Source organism: Rousettus aegyptiacus, unplaced genomic scaffold (genome assembly GCF_014176215.1).
Source record: "Rousettus aegyptiacus isolate mRouAeg1 unplaced genomic scaffold, mRouAeg1.p scaffold_m13_p_5, whole genome shotgun sequence".
Classification (NCBI taxonomy): domain Eukaryota; kingdom Metazoa; phylum Chordata; class Mammalia; order Chiroptera; family Pteropodidae; genus Rousettus; species Rousettus aegyptiacus.
The window spans coordinates 119,226,952-119,245,599 of NW_023416308.1; the positions used below are offsets into that span (position 1 = coordinate 119,226,952).

Consider the following 18,648-nt stretch of genomic DNA (forward strand, 5'->3'; position numbering starts at 1 on the left):
TCTGGACCTTCCTTTCATAAACATCGGCCAAGCTGCCGAACTTCCCGGGGTGGGAGACATCCACAGCCAGGAGAGTGGCTGGTGCTGTACCTCATCAAGCGAAGGGTCGGGGGGCGGAGGGGGCAGTGGCGGGCAGCGCACTACGAAAGCCGATCCCGGCTCCTGGGGCCCAGACCCCCCTCTGCGGCCAGTGGCCTCGGAGCTCCTGGCTAAGCCATTCCTGCCTTTCTCAGAGATAAGACTTAACGTATGTTCATGCAGGGCTTAGCCAGGCGGAACCGGCCTTCCCTGAGCATCTGGGTGGTAAGGACACCGGCCACTGGGGAGAATGCCGCCCCTCTTGCTCAGAAGGACAGGCATGCCACGCCCCACCCGCCCGGCCCCAGGACCCCGTTTGTTCCGGAGAAATCGACCCGGGTGTAGCGCGTCCCTTGCGGTCGGTTTCTGATGAGGGACAGTCAGGCCAGCACCAGCGACGTGACAGGGAGGGTGGAGAGTCAGCCCCCGGCGGACGCTTTTCCCAGAGACCCAGTTCTCGCCGGGACTCTCGGGTCTTTGCCTCCCTGGTTCTCTCGCTGCTCACGTCTTCCCTTCCCCGATTCCTCCTCTTCGTCCTCCCCCTGTGGGCGTGGACTGGTGGACGCGGTGGGGGCCGCAGTCCCCAGCGTCATTAGCTCCCACGTGGCCTCGCGGCGGGTCCGGCTCAGGCGATTCCCGAGATGGCCCGTCGAGGGAAGGGCACGGAAGCGTCAGGGCGTCCTGGGCACGGGGATGGGCAGAGGCCCAGCGCGCAGGGGTCGCTCTGGGGGGCGGGGGGCTCACGGCCAATGCGGAGCTGGCGCGAGTGACCTCGCGGCCTCTGCCCTCTTGGCCCCGGCCACATCTGTGGGACGGGGACAGCCCCATGTGTCTCTTTCAGTCCTGCCGCCTGCCCTGCCCTGACCCGGGTCCTCTGGCCTCAGCCTCACGGATGAAAAAGAAACTCTGCGACGGCCAGATGCTTATCTGAGAGACTGGCTCCTCGGCCCCCACGCGGCTCCGTTGCTCTGAACCATTTTCGCCTTTGTTCTTGGTCTTGTTTTTGCTCTGAAGAGATTTTGCAGATGGACGCCCTGGACTGAGGGGAGCTTTCAAATCACCCGTCAGGGATCGGACAGATGCCGAACCCCTCCCTGGCTGTGCCGGCCTCCGAAGCCAAGGTGGTGGCCAGTGGAGGGCTCCATCAGTCCAGGCAAGACCATGAAATCAAGGTTTTCCTTGTCCCCCATGCCTCTTCCTTCCTCTCTTTTCCTTTAACCGTGGGAGTTCTTTCCCTTTCTCCACTTACCCCATCTCCAGACGTCCGTGGGCCTGATGCTGTCCGCCAATCAGTGTTTGGGAGAAGAAAGTCATTTACACCTTAGCATAAATTAGACGAATGGTTTGCCTTTTCCTGAGATATTTGGTCTCTACGTCAAGGAAAAGTTAAGGACTGCGGTATGGACAGAGGCTGGTCTTGGAGGTCAGAACCAGAGGCTGACTCTCAATCTTTCGTTTTCGTTCTGAAGGAGTAATTCTTTGTGAAGCGCAGGAGCAGGGCCCGGTTTGTAGACGGGGGTCCCTTTGAGGCACGCAGAGCTGCCCCAGGGGCAATCAACTGCCCCCCACACACACACACAGAGGCAGTGAGGTCTCCGTCACAGCGGTTAGGGTCTCGTGGGGTCAGCCGTCACTACCGGAGGCCTCACATGTTGTCAGGGTTTGTGCTAGATCGGGTTCCTGGGGGGCCTTGGCTGAAACGCACTTCCCGGGCCCAGCCATCCTGCCCCCACTCGGTGTGGGACAGCCTGCCGACCCGTGCTTCCGGCCCCCGGCGGCCATCACACTCTGCCGTTCCCGTCTACCTGCCCCACTGTCTACCTGCCCCACCGGCAGGCCGGCTCGTGGGGGCGGGGACTTGTCCGCGGTGTTTGCTTCGGGTCTCCAGCACCTGCCCTGCCCTGTGCCCGGCACTCAGAAGTGCTCAGTGAGCAAATGAATGAGTGTCCGTCGCGTGAACCAATGAATGGCTGAGAGGCCAGGTGTGGGCGTGGCCGGCCCAGGTGTCCGAGGGTTCCTTCTGTGCCGGCCCCCTGCACCTGTGACAACGGCGCCCGCGTGGCAGCTGTGACGGGTGCGCGAGGCCCCTTCCCAGGGGCTCCCCTCGCGTCCCCCCGCCCTCCGGCCGCCCCACGCCTCCCTCCCCCAGGCCGCAGGCACCCGCGACTCCCGGCCTTCCCCCTCGTGGGAGCAGCCATCCCTCCCCTTCATCGTCCTGGTGGCCGACCCTCCAGGGTTCAGCTGTGAAGCCACTCCCTCTGGAGAACCTTCTGGAACCTACATTCCGCGTACCGTGGCCTGCTGGTTCGCTCACCTTCCCAGGCGGCTGTGCAGCCAGGCCTGCCTTCCCGTTGCGGCCGGCGGCTCACGGCTCAGTGGCCACGCAGAGTCAGGCCTTAGTCCACATGCTGGTTGCCAGGCGGAGGGGCAGACGCCCTCCTGCCTGGGGCACCCGCCCCCTCCCCCTCCCCACGAGTCAGAGGGGGCGTGGCGAGGGCGGGTCAAACAGGACCCAGCGGCCTCCCGAACTTTCTCCAGAGGCCCCATCAGCCGAAAAACGGCACAGTTCTCACTCCGAGTGGTAGGGGACCGTCCGCCTCCACCGGCTTTGCCTCCCCTCCCCCGCCCCCCCCCCCCCCGTGCCATCGGTTTCTGTGTTCCCCTTGCCTCCCTCTTGAAAATCGGGGCTCCGACGTCCTCCCCGAGGAAGGCCAGGGTGGGTGGGCCCCGTGAGTTCTGCAGACAGAGGAGGGGGAGGAGGGGCCTGAGGCTTCGTTGCGCTGCAGAGTCAGAGTCCAGTCGGTGGCCTCCCACCCGCCTGGCCGGAGTGGGGAGGGACAAGCAGCAGGGGCCAGGAAACTCAAGGCGACTGCGCCGAGAATCAAACCTGGAATAAAAACCAAGTCGTTCCGCCTCCCACCCTCCTGCTGCAGAGAGCGGGGAGGTGGGGGGAGGGAGGAGACATTAGGTTTTCTAGAAAGGCTGATTCTAGACCTGCTGGTTCCTGCGTAGGAAGCAGGGACCTGGACGCAGGGCAGCTCCGGGGCGTGGCCGGCGCCAGGCGGGGTGCGGAGTGGCCCACGGCCCGCAGACCTGTATGAACGGAAACCTCAGGTAATCTGGGCGGTGATGAGCTGTGTCCCTAGGTTCGCTTCTGGATGGATTTCGGGACCACAGATCATGTGTGCAGGAAGGAGAAGGGCACACTTTGGGTCCATTTTTAACCCTTTATGGATGAGTGTGCGTGTGTGCACACGCGTGTGTGCACGCGCGTGTGTACTTAGTCTGCAGGACGCAGGCCCTTTGGGTTTTGTCTGCGATTGGAAAGGCCGAGTTGACTCCCTGTCGGCTACGAATGCATTCTGCAAAGACAGACAGACTCCTCCCTCTCCCGCGCTCCCCTCCTCCAAATAGTTTACTTCTCGAGACGCGCAGGAACCCACATCTGTTGGATACCTGGCCCGATTCCGTGCCCTTTTCCCGCATCCCTACAGTTCGCTTCCGGTGTCATTTTCAGGCGTGACGATCTGGAGCCATCAAATCGCGACAAAACGGTCTGGAGCTGAAGTGGGCTGGGGTGGGGGTGGGGGTGGGGGTGGGGGCAGACGACAGTCCAGATAATGACGTGAATTCCGCGCCAGACGGAAGGCGGCAGTGTAGGGGGAAAAGCACAGCCGGGTGCGGGCAGGTCTGAGGGCGGGCAGAGGGCGCGAGGGGCTGAGTCCACGCGTGAGTGCGCGGCCGAGCAAACTGATGCGCGAGCGAATGAACGAGCAATGAGCGAATGAGCCAAGGAATGCGCGAGTGAGTGAGTGAGCGAATTAATGGGTTAACGAAGAAATGATGGGTAAGCAAGCGAATAAGGAAATGAACGAGTTAATGAATGAGTAAATGAATCGGGGGTGAGTGAATGAATGAACCCCACCCAACTAGCTGAAGATGTCTCCTCGGGCGTCCACCTGCTGGAGCGTCGGCCCGACCCCTGTGTCCAGGAGTTCTCGGGGGACACAGCTCGGCCAGACGCCTCACCGCATGCACGCGGCACGTCCTCCCGGACAGCCTGCCCGCTGCAGCTTCAGTGAGGCAGATGGTGGCGAACTCCTAACGCGGCCGCGACCCTCAGGGGGTCCAGGTGGCTGCCTTCTGGTCTCCAAGTAGAGAGCTCGCTCCCCACCTGCACTGAAAGCTCGCGTGACCAGCTGTGCCATCAGATAGCTGGAGACTGCTCGGTCAAAATGGTTTAGGGACATGCATCCGATTGGCCCGTGGGCAAAGGTGGTTTTCTCTAAACTGGTACCATATAGATAAAAATCCGATAACTTGGCCATTTTTCCTTAAACGATAAAAAGGTCTAATGCACGCCTGCAGTGCTTTCAATAATAGCCACCCTTTTCCTGATGGTAAAACTCACCTGTGTCGCTGCAGAAATCTCAGAGAACGCAGAGAAACATACAGCAGACAATAAAAGCCGTCCGGTCGGTGTTCCTCCGGTGTTGACAAAGGGCTCTGTGGCGAGGCCGTCCCGCCCGCTGTCCCTGGCCACGTGTGGCCCTTGAGACCTTGAGATGCGGCTCGTCTGACCTGGGGTGTGCCGTGAGTGTGATACACACCGATTTCGACTCCACAGCAGAAGAGAGAGAATGCAAACGACCTCGCCGATAATTTTTATTATCAGTGAGACAGATAACATTTTAGAATAGTAGGCCACGTAAAATAGTTTATTAATTCCACCTGATCACTCTGTAACGTGGTTGCCGGAATAGCTCTGATCGCCCGTGTGGTCACGGCCGTGCTGGGAGGTCCCCTCAAATGTCCCCTCAGGAGGGTGACGACTGAGGCGCACAGACTGGCAGACTCGAGGTTCTGACCCCAGCGCCGGGCCGGGAAGGTCCGCTGACTTGCTGGTGAGGTCCCGGTTCACCGGCTCCCTCATGTCTCCCACAAACCTCGGGCCGTTGCTTCGGGCTGGGTGCCCAGCGGGCAGGCCCTGGGAACACAGGACACAATGTCCCCCCGAGAGAAGCTGGCAGCCCAGCAGCTCGGCTGCAGGGCGGAGACCTGAGACCTGGCAGAAGCCCTGACACACACGGGACAGAAGCTGGCCCCGGGTCCGATGCACACAGGGCCCGAGTGAACGCCGAGGCTTCCAGACGAAGGCTGCCCACGGCCCCCCAACCCCCAGAAGAAGTGCTACCCCAGTTTTGGGGTCTCACGGGAAAGCGACAGGCTCTTGCCGTGACGATGCCTGAGCCTCGTTGTCTGACCCCGGAGCACAGGCTTCGCTCAGTCTCCGGGGAAGTTGCTTGAGGCCGCGCTGACGCAGCCGGGTCCCCTCAAGCAAGACACGGCTGCAGCCAGTGCGCGGGACGCAGAGTCTCCGGCCTCCTTGGAAGTGGACGTTTAGGGGAACTGAGGGCTGCTCACGGTCCCGGACTTCAGGGGAACAGTAATGCGGGCGTGGTGCGCGCACGCCCCACCTCCAACACGCGTGGGGGCTGCGGGGCCGGGAGCCGTGTGCTGAGAGCCACTTCATTTGTGTGCACAGTCTCCACCGGGCAGGGACCCAGGTGCCATCCTGGCTCTGAGCCTGGGGCCTCAAGGGGCCTCCAGCCGGAGGGCTGGTCCTGATCTGTCAGAGGCTCCTGGGCCAGGGGAAACAGCCCAGGGAGGCCCTGCCCCTGTGGGGTGGGCTGAGCCCAGAGGGCGGACACAGAAGTCCTTTGTTCTCCTGGGGGCCTGGATGAAAGGCGAGCGCTGAGTCTCAGAGCTGGGCAACCCTGAATTCTTTCATTCTGTCAAGCGCCTGGAAGAAGAATTAAACCAGCGGACAAGGCTTCCCTTTCGAGAAACGTGGAGTCAGCCGGCCGTGACGCAGACTCTCCACACTGTGCCGGGCAGGGTGGTCCAGACGCTGGCTCAGCCTTGTCCTGCTGCAGGGAGGCTGTCCCCGTCTCCCACCTCCATCCCCCGGGCTGGCGGGGTTTCTTTCTTAAGCGAGACCCCCACCCCCTGGGGATTGATGCTGTGATTCTCAAAGGGTCACTGGGGAGGAGGAAGCTGTTTGAGACACAGTCTGGACTTCTCCCCCTACCTCCAAAGAAGGGGCCCCCCCACCTCCGGGGTGGGGGGGGGTCTGTGTGAGGCCACTTGCAGACGGTGATAATCATCATGAGAACGTGAGTTAGAATGGCACGCTTAGCCCCATGCGGCCGGGGCAGGCGCCGTACCGCTGATGTTAAAAAAACAAACGGCAACGGGGAAGCGTGCAGTGTGCCAGGGCGGGAGGGGGCGCGGGGGGCAGGAGGGAGCCCGGCGGGGCCAGGAGCGGGGCCGCAGAGCAGACCCGAGTGACGCAACCCAGCCGGACCAGGAAGGCTTCCGGGAGGAGGTGGCGGTGGCCAAGCTGGCGGGCGTAGTCGACCCCGCGTGTTTGCTGAATTCTCAGGAATTCTCAGGAGGCGGGCCCCTGGCTAGGAAAACGCAGGGAAACCCTGGGATGGAAACGGCATCCGTAGCTTCTGTTGGGGGAGGGGGGAGCGAACAGCCCCCCAGACGGGGCGCTGTGCTTTGGCTGCGGTCCAGGAGGCCGGCCGGCGGTTTCCAAGCCCACAGAGTGTCCCCGGCCAGCCGCCGCTCACAGGCCTCTGCCCGGGCGCTGACATCATGCCGCGGAAGGAAATGAGTGGTCCCGCCGCCCGCCCACCCCCTGGGTTATAAATTCCCCGGGCGTGATGACGCCCCGCGTCCCTTTTAGCACGTGAGGTCACATACCTGTTTGGGGCTCGTTTCTTTCCGACACGCAGTGCCCACCGGAGACGCTCGGGGGTGCAGAGCCAGGGCGGGCGGCTGTTGGTGCTCGCGGCCACCCCAAGTCACGCGCTCCACGCTGCCTCCCCGCCCGGGGTGCCGCGGCGTCAACAGCATCACTGGGGAGAGCGCTGCCCTGTGCAGGGGGGCGGCCAGAACAGGGGGACAGGGCTGTGGCCCCTACCACGCCCTCCACCCCCTGCGGACAGCCCCGGGGCAGCTGTGTGCTTTATGATTCCGTGTGTGTGTGTGTGTGTGTGTGTGTGTGTGTGTGTGTGTGAGAGAGAGAGAGAGAGAGAGAGAGAGAGAGAGAGAGAGAGAGAGAGAGACAGGCACAGAACGAGCCCTGCTTTGGGGGAGCAGAGTTCAAGAGACCCAGGTTTACAGCCAGAGCTACCATCTCCAGACTGTGGCCTTAAGCCAAGCATGTCAGCTCTCTAGGCCTCGGCATTCTTATCTGAGAAATCCGGGGTGATAAGATCAGCCCCCCAGGTCTTCCCTGAGAGTGCAGGCCATTGTCCTCATGTGGCAGTATCTGGACACATTTTCTCACACAGGGAGGGGGAATTGCTCCCCTGCTGGAAGCCACAGGCCGGCCCCCAGGATACCTGCTGTCAACAGTGTGGGGGGCGGGAAGCCTCCAAGGTCACCGCAGGAAGAGAGACCACTGCCGGGGTAACCCTTGACCCTGGGCCACCAGGGCCGGGTGAGGAGGGCCTGGCCCTGCTGTGCTCTGCACGGCTTGATTTGTGGCCTTGTCACGAAGTCGCCGATAGCTCGGCGAGGGCCTCGCCACATTTCGTTGGGCAGGGAGCAAGGTGTTCTCTCTCGCGCACGCGCGGGCAGCCGAGGAGGTGAGACCGATGTGGAAAATACACCGCGGTTGGGAAGGGGCCCCTCCTGAGCCCGGACGAGGGTCGCTCACTCGCCTCCTGGGTCCCTCGTCACCCCGTGTCTGTCCTCCTGGTGAGTATTAGAATGTCGGCACAGGGACAGGAAAGGGTGGCAGAGTAGGGCCAGATGCGCGGCCCAGAACTTCCCGTCAACACCGTGCCGTTCAGACTAACGAGACCGGTTCTCACTCATTCACGTGCCAGGGATTCATCCCTCTGGTAAAATCTGTCCCTCTGCGTTTTTAGTGATGAGACTCATTGAGTCAAAAAGGAAATTCCGTCTTAAGGCAGCAGTGGATCTTCGGGGCCTGTTCACAGGCCGTTAGAGACTCAGAGGAGAGACAGGGTCCCGGCTCTGTCTGGTGGCCCACGCGAGACAGCCACAGTCACCACCGGGACGCAAGGGACGCTTTAAAGTCTTCCACTTGGGAAATACCTCAACACAGAAGAATCCTGTTCCCCCTCCTTGATTATTGGGGAATGTCGTTTTTGCGACCTTTTGTTCATCCCTGAGATCTCAGTACCCAGGAACCCCTGGCCCAGTGGCCTAGGGACAGAACCGAGCCTCACTGGCCCGTCCTTTCCCCTGCTCCGTGCAGAGGCCACCCCGCATGTCCCCTCCACTTGCTGAAGCATTTCCACTCTGTCCACCTGGGAAGGCTGGGGGAGGGGCCGGAGGAAGCAAAGGGCAGGGAAGGAGGGCAAAGCAAGGAAGTCTAGGGACATGTGGCCAAGAGAGCGTCGCCTCACAGGCAAGCAGATGTCTCGAACATCTGGCTAAGGCATCAATCACAGAAAAGGAGGAAGTAGGGAGCTGCCAGGCCCAAGAGACTGTCCCCCACCCCCTAGTCCCCCAAAGGGCTCAGGCACAGAGCCCCAGAGCCCGCTCAGGGTTGGAAGTCGAGTGTCACTTCCCAAACACTGGGGAACGCACCCAGAATTGGGGAATTACATATTTACTCTTTTTCACAGATTATACCTCGTAGATTCCTGCAAGACTCTGTTGCCGCTTGAAAATAAATTTTAAAAGATGACCGTAGGGTTCCACGATGTTGTTTACCAACAAGGGTCAGAGAAGAGCGTTGCACGGTCCTCTGTGTGTGTGTGTGTGTGTGCGCGCGCGCGCGTGTGTGCACATGTACGCTTTCAGGAGTGAGCTCTCCCTGGCACGGCACAGACCGTGGTCGGCCGTTTCCGGCGGGGACTTGGCCAGCCTAGCGCACTTCTCACTGTCCAAGGTGCAGACAAAGCGTCCTTTAGGGCCACTCGGCGCCTGCTGGCAAGGCCAGCCCAAGGACAGAGAAACCGTCCTGCACCGCTCCAAGTTCAAGAAATGCACAAACCTGAGCCTAAATGGGGGGGGGGAGGGGGGAAGGGAGGTCACGACAATGAGGAGATGACAGCAGTGGTAGCAGCGGCCACCACTGCCCAGCTCCCCCCCCCCACCCCCACCGTGCTGGGTGCTGAGCTGCGGTCCCACACGCTGGAGCTCAGGGGCTTCGGGCGCCTGGGGAGCCCCCGCCCCCCAAGGTCACGGGCCTGAGAAGTGCCTGAGCTGGGACCACACCTCGTCCCATCTCCCCCAGCCCATCCTGACCCTAGAATCCACCCTTGGCACCACGTCACGCTGAGGATATTATAACTGCCCCTGGAGGCCCGGGATGTTCGTCAGGGGCCACTCAACAAGCAGTTGCTGAATGTCAGCTGTTTGGACGCGCTGTGGAACAGGTTGGCATGAGGGAGGCACTGTATTTGACGTACAGGCAGGTTCTTGGGCCTGAGTGCTTGGGCGAGGTGAAATCCAGGGCAGCTTCCCGGAGGAGGCCTTTGGCTTGCAGAACAACAGGACGTCCAGAAGCAGAGGAAAGGGAGATCATTCCCATGTGTGGCCCCTGGGGACTAAACCTGGTGTGGCTGCCCCTGGAGACCTTCACCCTCTTCGCAGCAGGAGCAGAGGATTAAAACCTGTCCTGAAGAACCCCTGCCCTGTGCCCAGCCCCTACTGTGTGCTCCGCCCCTGCTATTCCTGGGAGGAGAGATCAAAGTCATGGCCCCTCCCTCAGGGAGGCAGTAGAGAGCCCCGCCAGGAGTGCGGGGGCGTGGACCTCACGCCCCCTCCTTGGCCTGGAAGCCCCCACCCCCTCCCACAAAGCGAGGGCCAGGCTGCGGGGTTACATGAGATGAGCTGTGTGAGGGACTCTGTTGGGGCCGGTGGCAGAACTCCAGGCATTCCAGAAGGGGGGCCGCTGGCAACATTAGGGGGCCTGGCGAGAAGCTGCGCCTGCACCAGGGCCCGGACGGGCCTGCAGCGAAAGCAGGGGAGGCTCCCCGGAGGAGGAGGCGGACCGAGTGACGGCGGGAGTAGCCAGCGGGCGGGCGCAGAGGCAGGGGCGGGGAGGCCGGGCCTGCCTGCATTCCCCGCAGCGGCGTCCCCTGCAAGGCCACGGCCACAGAGGTGCGGCGTCCGGAGACCTTTATTTAAGGTGGGGGCTGCTGGGAGTCTCCTCCCAAGTATGAACCCTAGGCCGCCCTCAAAAAAAAAAAAAAAAAATCCAAGGGGCACTTTCTCCGGATAAAAATAAAACTTGGAGGGGCCCGCCGGAACGCAATACTTTCTTCCTGTGTTTAAATTTCTACGGAAAGTCTGACCCGCGGCCGCCGCCCCCGCCCTGAGCGAGCGCGCGGCGCTGACAGCCCCGAGGCGGCGAGGCGGGCGGGCGGCCGGGCGGGGCGCGCGCGCGGGGCGCGGGGCGCGGGGCGCGGGGCCGGCGGGCGGGGCCGGGAGCGCGCCGCCCGCGCCAACGCTGCCCTGTCCGCTCGCAGAGGCGGCCGCGGCCGTGCATGGGGAGGGCGCGCCGCCCGGCGGCTCCGACGCACCGGCGGCCGCGATGAGGGTCAACGAGAAGTACTCGACGCTCCCGGCCGAGGACCGCAGCGTCCACATCATCAACATCTGCGCCATCGAGGACGTCGGTTACCTGCCGTCCGAGGGCACGGTGAGTGCGGGCGGCCGCGACCGGGCGGGAGGGCGGATCACCTGCGCCTCGCCCGAGGGGGGCGGCCCCGGGGGGCAGGGGGTGCCGGGGCGCGAAGCGGACGCCCACCCGCGCACGTGGAGCCCCGGGCGCCCCGGCTCGCACCGGGTCTGCGCTCTGCGCGTCCCGGGCGCGGCTCCCACCCACCAGCGCGGCGCCCCCGCCCTGGCCGGGAGCCCCACCTAGCCTGAGCCCACGGCTGGAGGTCGGCTCGGGCACACTGTTCCCGTGGGTGCCTGTTGGGGCAGCCGGGTTGAGGTGGGGGTGGGCAGTCTTGCTGAGGGAGGGTAGCAGCCTCCAGGCCCCACCGTGATTAGACTAATGAGCCACCCTCTGGCGACAGCTGCACGCCCCCTCCGCGGTTCAGCCCACCAGCCTCTCCCTCACCTGCCCAGGGCGCGGGAAGGAGTTCCCGGGGCGCGGAGTTCCCGGAGCGCAGAGTTCCCAGGGCGCGGCTGGCCGCACGGGAGTTCCCGAAGCCCCAGGCAGCAGGCAGACTCTGGTCCCTGTCCCAATCCAGCTCCCACACCCTATCTGGTGGTAGTTGGGCCACCTGGGCTAGCGCCTATCAGCCGCGTGGTGGAGGACTCCTATCTGGGTCCCCACTGGCCCCACTGCTCTCTCTCCCCCGGTCTCAGCGGTCAGAGGAATCCCCCAGGGGCAGAATTCGCCCATGAGGAGTTTGGCTTAACAGTTGGAACAAAGTTTGCCCAAAGAGGGAAGGGCTGAGACGGGTGCCCTCAGCTGGGGGAGCCCCGCAGCTGCTCACTCTGGGACCAGAGAGCAGACTCCCCATTCCCCCGCAGCCACTGCCAAGCCCCTCCCCAGGCGAAGCCAACGCCCCAGCCCAGTTGTCTGCCCTGACCCAGCGGGAGATAGCCCCGGCATGCCTCTCGCCTCCGGGCTGGGCACTGGCATCCAGGGACGTGCCTGCAGGGTGGGAACCATGCAGGACAGAGACCAGTCGAACTTGACCCCCCCCGGGGTCACGACTGAGGCTCCCTGTGGGCGTCTGGGGCCTCCTCTGCAGCTGGGGTGCACAAGGGTGCTGGGAGCATGGGAACCAGGGTTGATGGAGGGAGGCTCTGCTTGTGGTTGATGTCGGTGGCCTTGAGAGCTTCCGGGCCGTCATTTCGCAAACGCTGTGTGCCTGCCGTGTGCCGGGCGGGCCCTGCTGGGTCCTGGGCACCCCGCAGGAAGCCACACCCATCTGGGACTTAAAGACAGTGGTGGGGCCTCACCCAGGAGAGTGGCAAGGGACATTTCCAGAACCCCGGGCCCGTTGCTGTGTATTAGCTCATTTAAGCCTCACAGCTGTATGGGGTAGGTGGTCTTCCTCTAGACGAGAAACAGAGGCCAAGAGCGGACAGACGGCTTGTGTTTAGTCGCCTGCCAGCTGGGAGGAGAGCTAGAAGGAACCAAGACACAAAAGCGGGTGACCGCACGCAGCCCGAGGGAGGAGCGGACCTTCTGGAGAAGGTGTTAGTCATACCTGTGCTGGGATGTGGGGGGGGGGGCGGCTCTAAGAACTCAGTGTGTGAAGACCCGGGGGTGGGAACACGGATCCCCCGTTAGGAGCCGTGAGAGAAAGGCAGCCAAGGGCACGGAGAGAAGGGGCCACCCCGGAGGCAGGGCAGATGTGACCTGAAAGAAGAAATGGAACCTGGCTCAGGAGTCTTAGTTCGGGGACTCCTCGCTCATCCGGATTCCTGAACTGTCCCCCAAACCCCGGTGAGGGCCGCAGTGTCTGCGGAGTGGCCGCTCGGCCCTTCCCTCAAGGTCTTCGCTGTCCAGAAACGCCCCGAGGAGGAGGCTGCCGTTCCGCACACAGCTCTCACTACGGGCAGGTGTCAGCCGTGGGCTCGGAGGGTGTGAGGTGGGGGCTGTGCAGGGGGAGCGGTGGCCGCTGACCTCAGGGAGCGGCAGCACTGGGAACCGGGGGGGGCCTGTCTGTGCAGGGCAGGCAGCGAGCGTGACGGGAGAACCTTCCGGGCCGTCCCTGGCACAGCCGAAGCCAGTAATTGTTGCTCGGTCGTTAACCTGAGTCACCCAGCGACAGCGGCTCTGAGCCTGCAGAGGCCACAGGGCGTGGGCCGCTCGTCAGAAAGTTCCTATCCAGTTCCCAGACAGGCACTCCGTACCGCGGGGTGTCCCCGTCATTTACATCTGCCAGCAAAATGAGCCCGTCCCATGTAGGCTGCAGGTCCCCGCCCGCGTCTCGGGGCCTCTCCTCTCTCCACCATTCCCGGGTTCAAGGGTAAAAGTCATCTCGGGTTCTGTAGAAAGAGGTGTGAGAAGTGACCCGAAAGCCAGAGGCCAGGTTGGAAGCAACGGATTCCATTAGGTGTTGTGTGTGTGTGTGTGTGTGTGTGTGTGAATCTTTGAGTGTTTCCACTTTTCTTCCTTCAAACTAATGTGTGTCAGTGGCCCTGGATCCGTGTGCCCAACAAGCCCAGACACCCCAAAGAGGCACCTGACGCCGGGATCTGCCTGCCTGCAAGATAAGGTCCCTTCCCTGCTTATCTGCAGTTGGAGGCGTTCTCTCTGTAGAGCATGAATTACGCCCGATCATCAGGAATTCCTGTGTAGTGCTAGTGGTTAAATTTAATCCCCTTTATTGGAGGGGAGGAGGAGGGGATAAAATGAGGTCTGAGCGTGATGTGTCACTTGCGTCTGACATTCAGAACTGAAAGGAATTTCGCAGGTCACTGATTTCATTTCCCCCTTTGCAGAAACCAAAAAAAAAAAAAAAAAAAGAAAAGAAAAGAAAAAAAAAAAGTGAATGTAGGTGATTCCCCTGGGATGGTCACAGAGCCGTGCCTGACTTTGGCTATTTCACAAGAATGTGTGGCTTCAGCTCCTGAAGCGCCAACTGCCAGTTCAGAAGCCAAGTAAATGAACTCGCGGGGTCCCAGTTCAGCCCCCCGGGGGTGGACACAGGGTCCCGGTTCCCCGTCCTGCCCTTTTCTTGGGCTTTGAGGAGGGCGTCTAGGGAGGCTGCCCCCTCACTGTGTTGCTAGAGACAGGGTAGTCCCGCCCCGCGGGACCTCTGTCCCCTGACATCTTCTCATGGGACCTTGGGGCCCTTTCTCTTTCGCGCTTTTTCTGTCTTCCTCGGGAAAGCTCTCTCCGGAGCACTCTCCCCCCAAAGATTCTGGGGGCCGATCTTCAAAATCCTTTCAGGTCTCCCGGCACACTTTGTCCTCCCAAAGAGCGCTGTGACCCATGTCGAGGAGACGTTTTGCCCCTCATCTTGCTGATGGGAAAACTGAGGCTCGGAACTGGGGAGTGTCGTGTTTAGTTCGCTGGCCTGGCCGGGTCTCGGCTTCTGTATCCTTGATCTGGGGGCCCCCACCAGGAACAGACCTGGGGGCGAATGAACATGCCTGCCCTGTTCATTCATTCAGCCACAGTGCCCCGAGGGGTCTCCTGCCCCTTCCTTAAGGATGGGGACCTTTCTGAAGCTTTTCCAAGCCTTTGAAGTGGGAAGTTATGCACACAACCTAAGCCATATCCTGCCACTGCAAGTTAAATCCGCCGTTTCTCCTGTCCTGTGAGAGAAAGGCACCCACCACACTGCTCCCTGGAAGGGCCCAGAGTCACACGGCCCGCCGCCGCGTCCTCGTCAGCCTCGTCAGCCTCCGAGGTCCGCGTGGGGCGGCTGCCTCCCCAGCTCCCTCTAGCCCGGCTCAGCATTCCTCCCCAGAGGCCGAGGGCCTCCCAGCCCATGCCCAGAGTGGCGGGAAGCATCCCCGCGCTCTGTGTAAAGGTCGCTGACTCAGGTAGGGTCGCCCCCAGCTTGCCTGGGGTCATGCAAGAGTTCGGGGACAGGGCCAGGCCTGGCGGGGGAGGACCTGGGCCTCTCAGCGGGGCTGGGCGCTGCCCCCTGCTGTCCCAGCAGCTCATCCAGCTCCTTTTTGTAACTTTAAAATCTAGATCGGGCACTGCCACGGTCGGTCGCTCGCGGTCACTTCGACCGAGAGATTGTTCTTCCCTGTCCTCCCCTAGTTCCTTCTTTCTGCCATGTCTCTAATCCCAAGAAGAGCAAACTCCCGCCGAGGGTTCACCCCAGGCCAGGCCCTGCTGTAAAGTCTATATATAGTCACAAGTTTCACCCTTCCAGCGCCCCTGTGAGCGGGGGTCATAGCAGATGAGGGAGGTCTCGTTTTTCCCCGGGCCCCTGTCAGAGCGCGAGAGAGGACCATGCGGGTTGGGGGGACGCAGCTCGGGTTGGGGGGACGCAGCTCGCAGCTCGTGCTGGCTGGGCTTGGAACGCAGGCGGGAGAGCGCACACTCGCCCAGGCCTCTGCGCTCTCCCCCAGGGGGGAGGGGCTGTCAGGCCTTGAGGGTCCTCGGTCACACCCGAAGGGACAGAGTCCTCCTCGAGTGCTGAGCCTGGAAACCGCTTCCTGTCTTGAGTCGAGGGGCTGGGGCAGCGCCCCCCCAGGTCCGTTCCCTGCTCTCGGGCCTGACGGCCACTTTGAAGTACCCTTCCGCTCTCCAAGGGTTTGTGGGTCCGCCTTGTTGGGTGTCAGCCATTATTCCAGCCGGCCAGGGGCACCCATGGGGCCGCGCCAGGTGCCGAGCCCGCCGTGAGTGCAGCGGGGTCTGGGTGGAGGTGCGCCAGGCCTCGGGGGTCCTGCCGCCCAGCCCAGCGGCCCGTGTGCGTGGATGGGAGGTTCTCAGCACACAAGACCCGCACAGGCTTGAGTGGCCAGGGACCCCCGGGTCATGGAGGTCTGTGCCCTGCCCTGGAAGCAGGCAGGTAAGGTTACAAGGCACGGGGGGGGGGGGGCGTGCCAGTGGGGAGCGCAGCGTGTGCAGAGGGGAGGAGGATGTCAGCGAGGCCCGGGGAGGGGGCGGGGCGGGGCGCTGGAGCTGGGGGTGCAGGCAGGGCGTGAGGGTGACCGCTGGAGCCCTGGGAAGCCACGGCACCGGGCTCGGCTCAGACGCTTGCAGTCCCCCGTGGGGAAAGTAGGGCCGAGCCCCTTGTGGAGACGCTGAGAGTCTGGAGCGCCCGGGATGTGCCTCGCGCCCTACCCTGTTTCCCCCCTCCCCTTCATTCTGCCCCAAAGGCTGGAAACCCGATCACACAGGGTCCCCTGCTCCAGATGTCCGGGTGGCACTTCAGGCCGCCACTGGAGTGAGGGACTCCGGCCACTTCCCCTGAACAAGCACATGGCAATTCAGTGGCCCAGCGAGGCAGGGGACCTGGACGGGAGACTCTCCAGGCCAGCAAGGCCCCCCCGCACAGCTCTGCCTGCAGCCGTGGGGCTTAGGCCTGAGTCCAGCCCCAAGCCGGCCTCGCCCCCCTGGGGGATAGGGCCTCATCCTGGGCGACGGCTCGAGGACAGACTGCAGGAGCGGGGAGCACCGGGAGGGGTGGGGGCAGAAGCCAGGAGGTCAGGCGCAGGGCCGGGGCTCAGCTCTGCGGACTGTCCAGGGTGTGGAGTCGCTCCTTAGGCTGCTTCTCAGTGCGAATTTATTTATTTTCTCCAACTTCCGAAGACGGCGCGATGAGCCCCCACGGGCGGCTTGGGAATGCGAGCTTAGCGTTAGCAGAAGCCCAGGGTCACCGCAGCCGCCGGGGGTCTCGCTTTTCACCCGCCACCCCACACGCCTCCCTCGCCGGGTCCCCCAGGGTCCCGCGGCAGACAGGGAAACCGAGGCAGGGCCGTACACGCAGCAGCCCGCTCTGCTCCCCATCTCTGTCAGCCGCCCCCCACCTCACCCTCACTCTGCCCCCTGAGCGCACCTTCCAGATAAACCACTGAACCCCAGCGCTCGACTTGGGGTCCGCCCTGGGGAGAAGCCAAGCTACCCCGGCGCGTGCCCGGCCTCTGACCACGCCGCCGGTGGGTGGGTGGCAGACCCGGGCCCGGGTCTGCGGCCGCCTCGAGGCGACGTTGCAGGCGCGCTGGCCACCGGGGGCCGGGGCGCATCCCGAGCCCGCCCTGCCTGCCTGTGTCCTCGGCGCCCCGTGTGAAGGGCGCTCTCTGGGGGGCGGGGCCGGCCCCACAACCTTGCAGTGGCCCGTCCACGCCGCCCGGTCCCTCACCGTGTGTAGGACCAGGAGGCCTCCCCAGGGCCGAGTGTCCAGCTTGGCGCCTTCGCCCGTTGCCGGCAGCGACTCTCTCTCTCTCTCTCTCCAACGTCAGCGGCATGGGGGCCGGGCCGGCGTGCGGTGCCCTCACTGCCTCGGCCCCTGGCGGGCCTTCGGTGTTTGTCGCATGACTAAGGGAGCGCGGGACAAAGCGGTTGGCTGTGAAACGTGCCCCTCCCCGACGACGCGTCGGAGAGTGGCTTTTCCCTGTCTTCCCCCCTCAGCTGCTGAACTCCTTGTCCGTGGACCCTGACGCCGAATGCAAGTACGGCCTGTACTTCACGGACGGCAAGCGCAAGGTGGACTACGTCCTGGTGTACCACTACAAGCGGCCCTCGGGCAGCAGGACTCTGGCCAGAAGGGTCCCGCCCAGCGATGCCGCGCTGGCCGCCGCCCGCAGCGTCAAGCAGGACCAGCCGCTGCCCGGCCAGGGGCGCCCGGTGGGAGCGGACGAGCCCGAGCCCCCGGCCGACCTGCACGAGGACAAGCAGTCCCGCAGGGAGGAGTACGAGGGGAACCTCCTGGAGGCCGGCCTGGAGCTGGAGCACGACCTGGACGTAACTATCCCGCTCCCTGTGGCCGCGGGGCGGGGGGCGGGGCGGGGCGGGGCATGGGTTTCAGAAGGCTGGGCAGAGGGTCCGCGCTGTACCCTGTTCTTAGCTGTGGCAGAAGGGAATGCTGCTCGTTGGGTGGAGGTTGCTCCTCGATAGCTTTGGGGAGCACCAAGCCGGCCCCCTCGGTGGCCGTCTGCTCCCAGGCAGGGGCTGACCTCCTAGCAGTGACCTTTGGGGACAAGGCATTTCCTGCTCTGGTCGGTTCCTTCCCTGGTCAGAGGGACGGGGGACAGCTCTCCTGAGAGGCTTCCCGGTGGCCAACCTTGGCCCTTCTTGGAGGGAAGGGCTTGGGGGAGGAGCAGAGCGCCCCTCACCTGGCGGGCAGGGGCGCCCTGGGAGCCGAAGGCGCGGCGGTGTGGAGGGAAGGGCCAAGAGCCCTCGGTTTGCCGGTGCTGCCCCCGACCCCGAACCTCTCCGTGCACGGGGGTCCTGCCTTCCGCGAACGCTGGGGGACGGGCCCCTAGCGCGCAGAGCTGTCGCCGTGCGGGTTAAGGAGAACCGGCAAGTCTCCGCAGCATGCTGACGGCAACGTGGCGGGCTGGCGGGCGGGAAGCCAGCGGCCGCCGCGAGGGTTCACCGTAAAAGCTGGTGTTGCTTTGTTCTTTAACTGATGAGAACTGCCAGGTCCTTGAAAAATGAAAGCTTCGTGTCCGGCGACGGCTTTGGGGTGGATCACGGAGCCCGGGGGGTGTGGGGTCTGTTCCGTGACGAGTCCACAGCGCGAACGCACAGCGGGGCCGCGCTGTCCCCCGACCTCGTGGTCGTGGGGCCATGTGTTCAACACGGAGCGTCCCCCTGGTTCTCGGTCCCCTTCGGGGGTTGGGCCGCCTGCCTGGCAGGGTGGTGACTTCTGCCACAGGGACGCTGGCGTGTCGAGGGCACGCGAGGAGCCCTAGAGCACGCGAACGGTCTGGAAGCAACGCTTCGGTCCTGACGAGGTCGCGGAGAGCGTCCGTCCCCCACGGTGGGCCGCAGCGGCGGGCAGGGGTGCGCGGCGCGTCCGAGTCCCGGGACCCACTTTGTCTCGGACCTGAGCTGGGGCCACCCGGAGGAGAGCAGGCGGTTCTCGCCGACGTTTCGCAGGGTTTGTGGGGTCAGTGCTGCTGCTCGGCAGACCT

The 18,648-nt window shown here is 63.7% G+C and overlaps 1 protein-coding gene and 1 long non-coding RNA gene across 3 annotated transcripts in view; one reads left to right on the forward strand and one right to left on the reverse strand.

The window, feature by feature from the left end:
- Window positions 1–4,730: 4,730 nt before the first annotated feature.
- Window positions 4,731–9,114, reverse strand: LOC118602853. The gene is made up of 2 exons (XR_004950910.1): window positions 6,850–9,114; window positions 4,731–6,548 (listed from the first exon to the last, which is right to left on the reverse strand). It is a non-coding gene; the product is annotated as an uncharacterized LOC118602853 (long non-coding RNA).
- A 1,487-nt stretch (window positions 9,115–10,601) lies between these two features.
- The window catches only part of ANO1 (anoctamin 1), a 71,953-nt gene continuing 63,906 nt past the window's right edge, over window positions 10,602–18,648 (forward strand). For both annotated transcript variants that reach the window (XM_036221005.1, XM_016131561.2), the window contains exons 1-2: window positions 10,602–10,774; window positions 17,141–17,473. In XM_036221005.1, coding sequence (XP_036076898.1) covers window positions 10,667–10,774; window positions 17,141–17,473 — 441 coding nt within the window. In that variant the 5' untranslated portion in view covers window positions 10,602–10,666. The remainder of the gene's footprint in view (window positions 10,775–17,140; window positions 17,474–18,648) is intronic.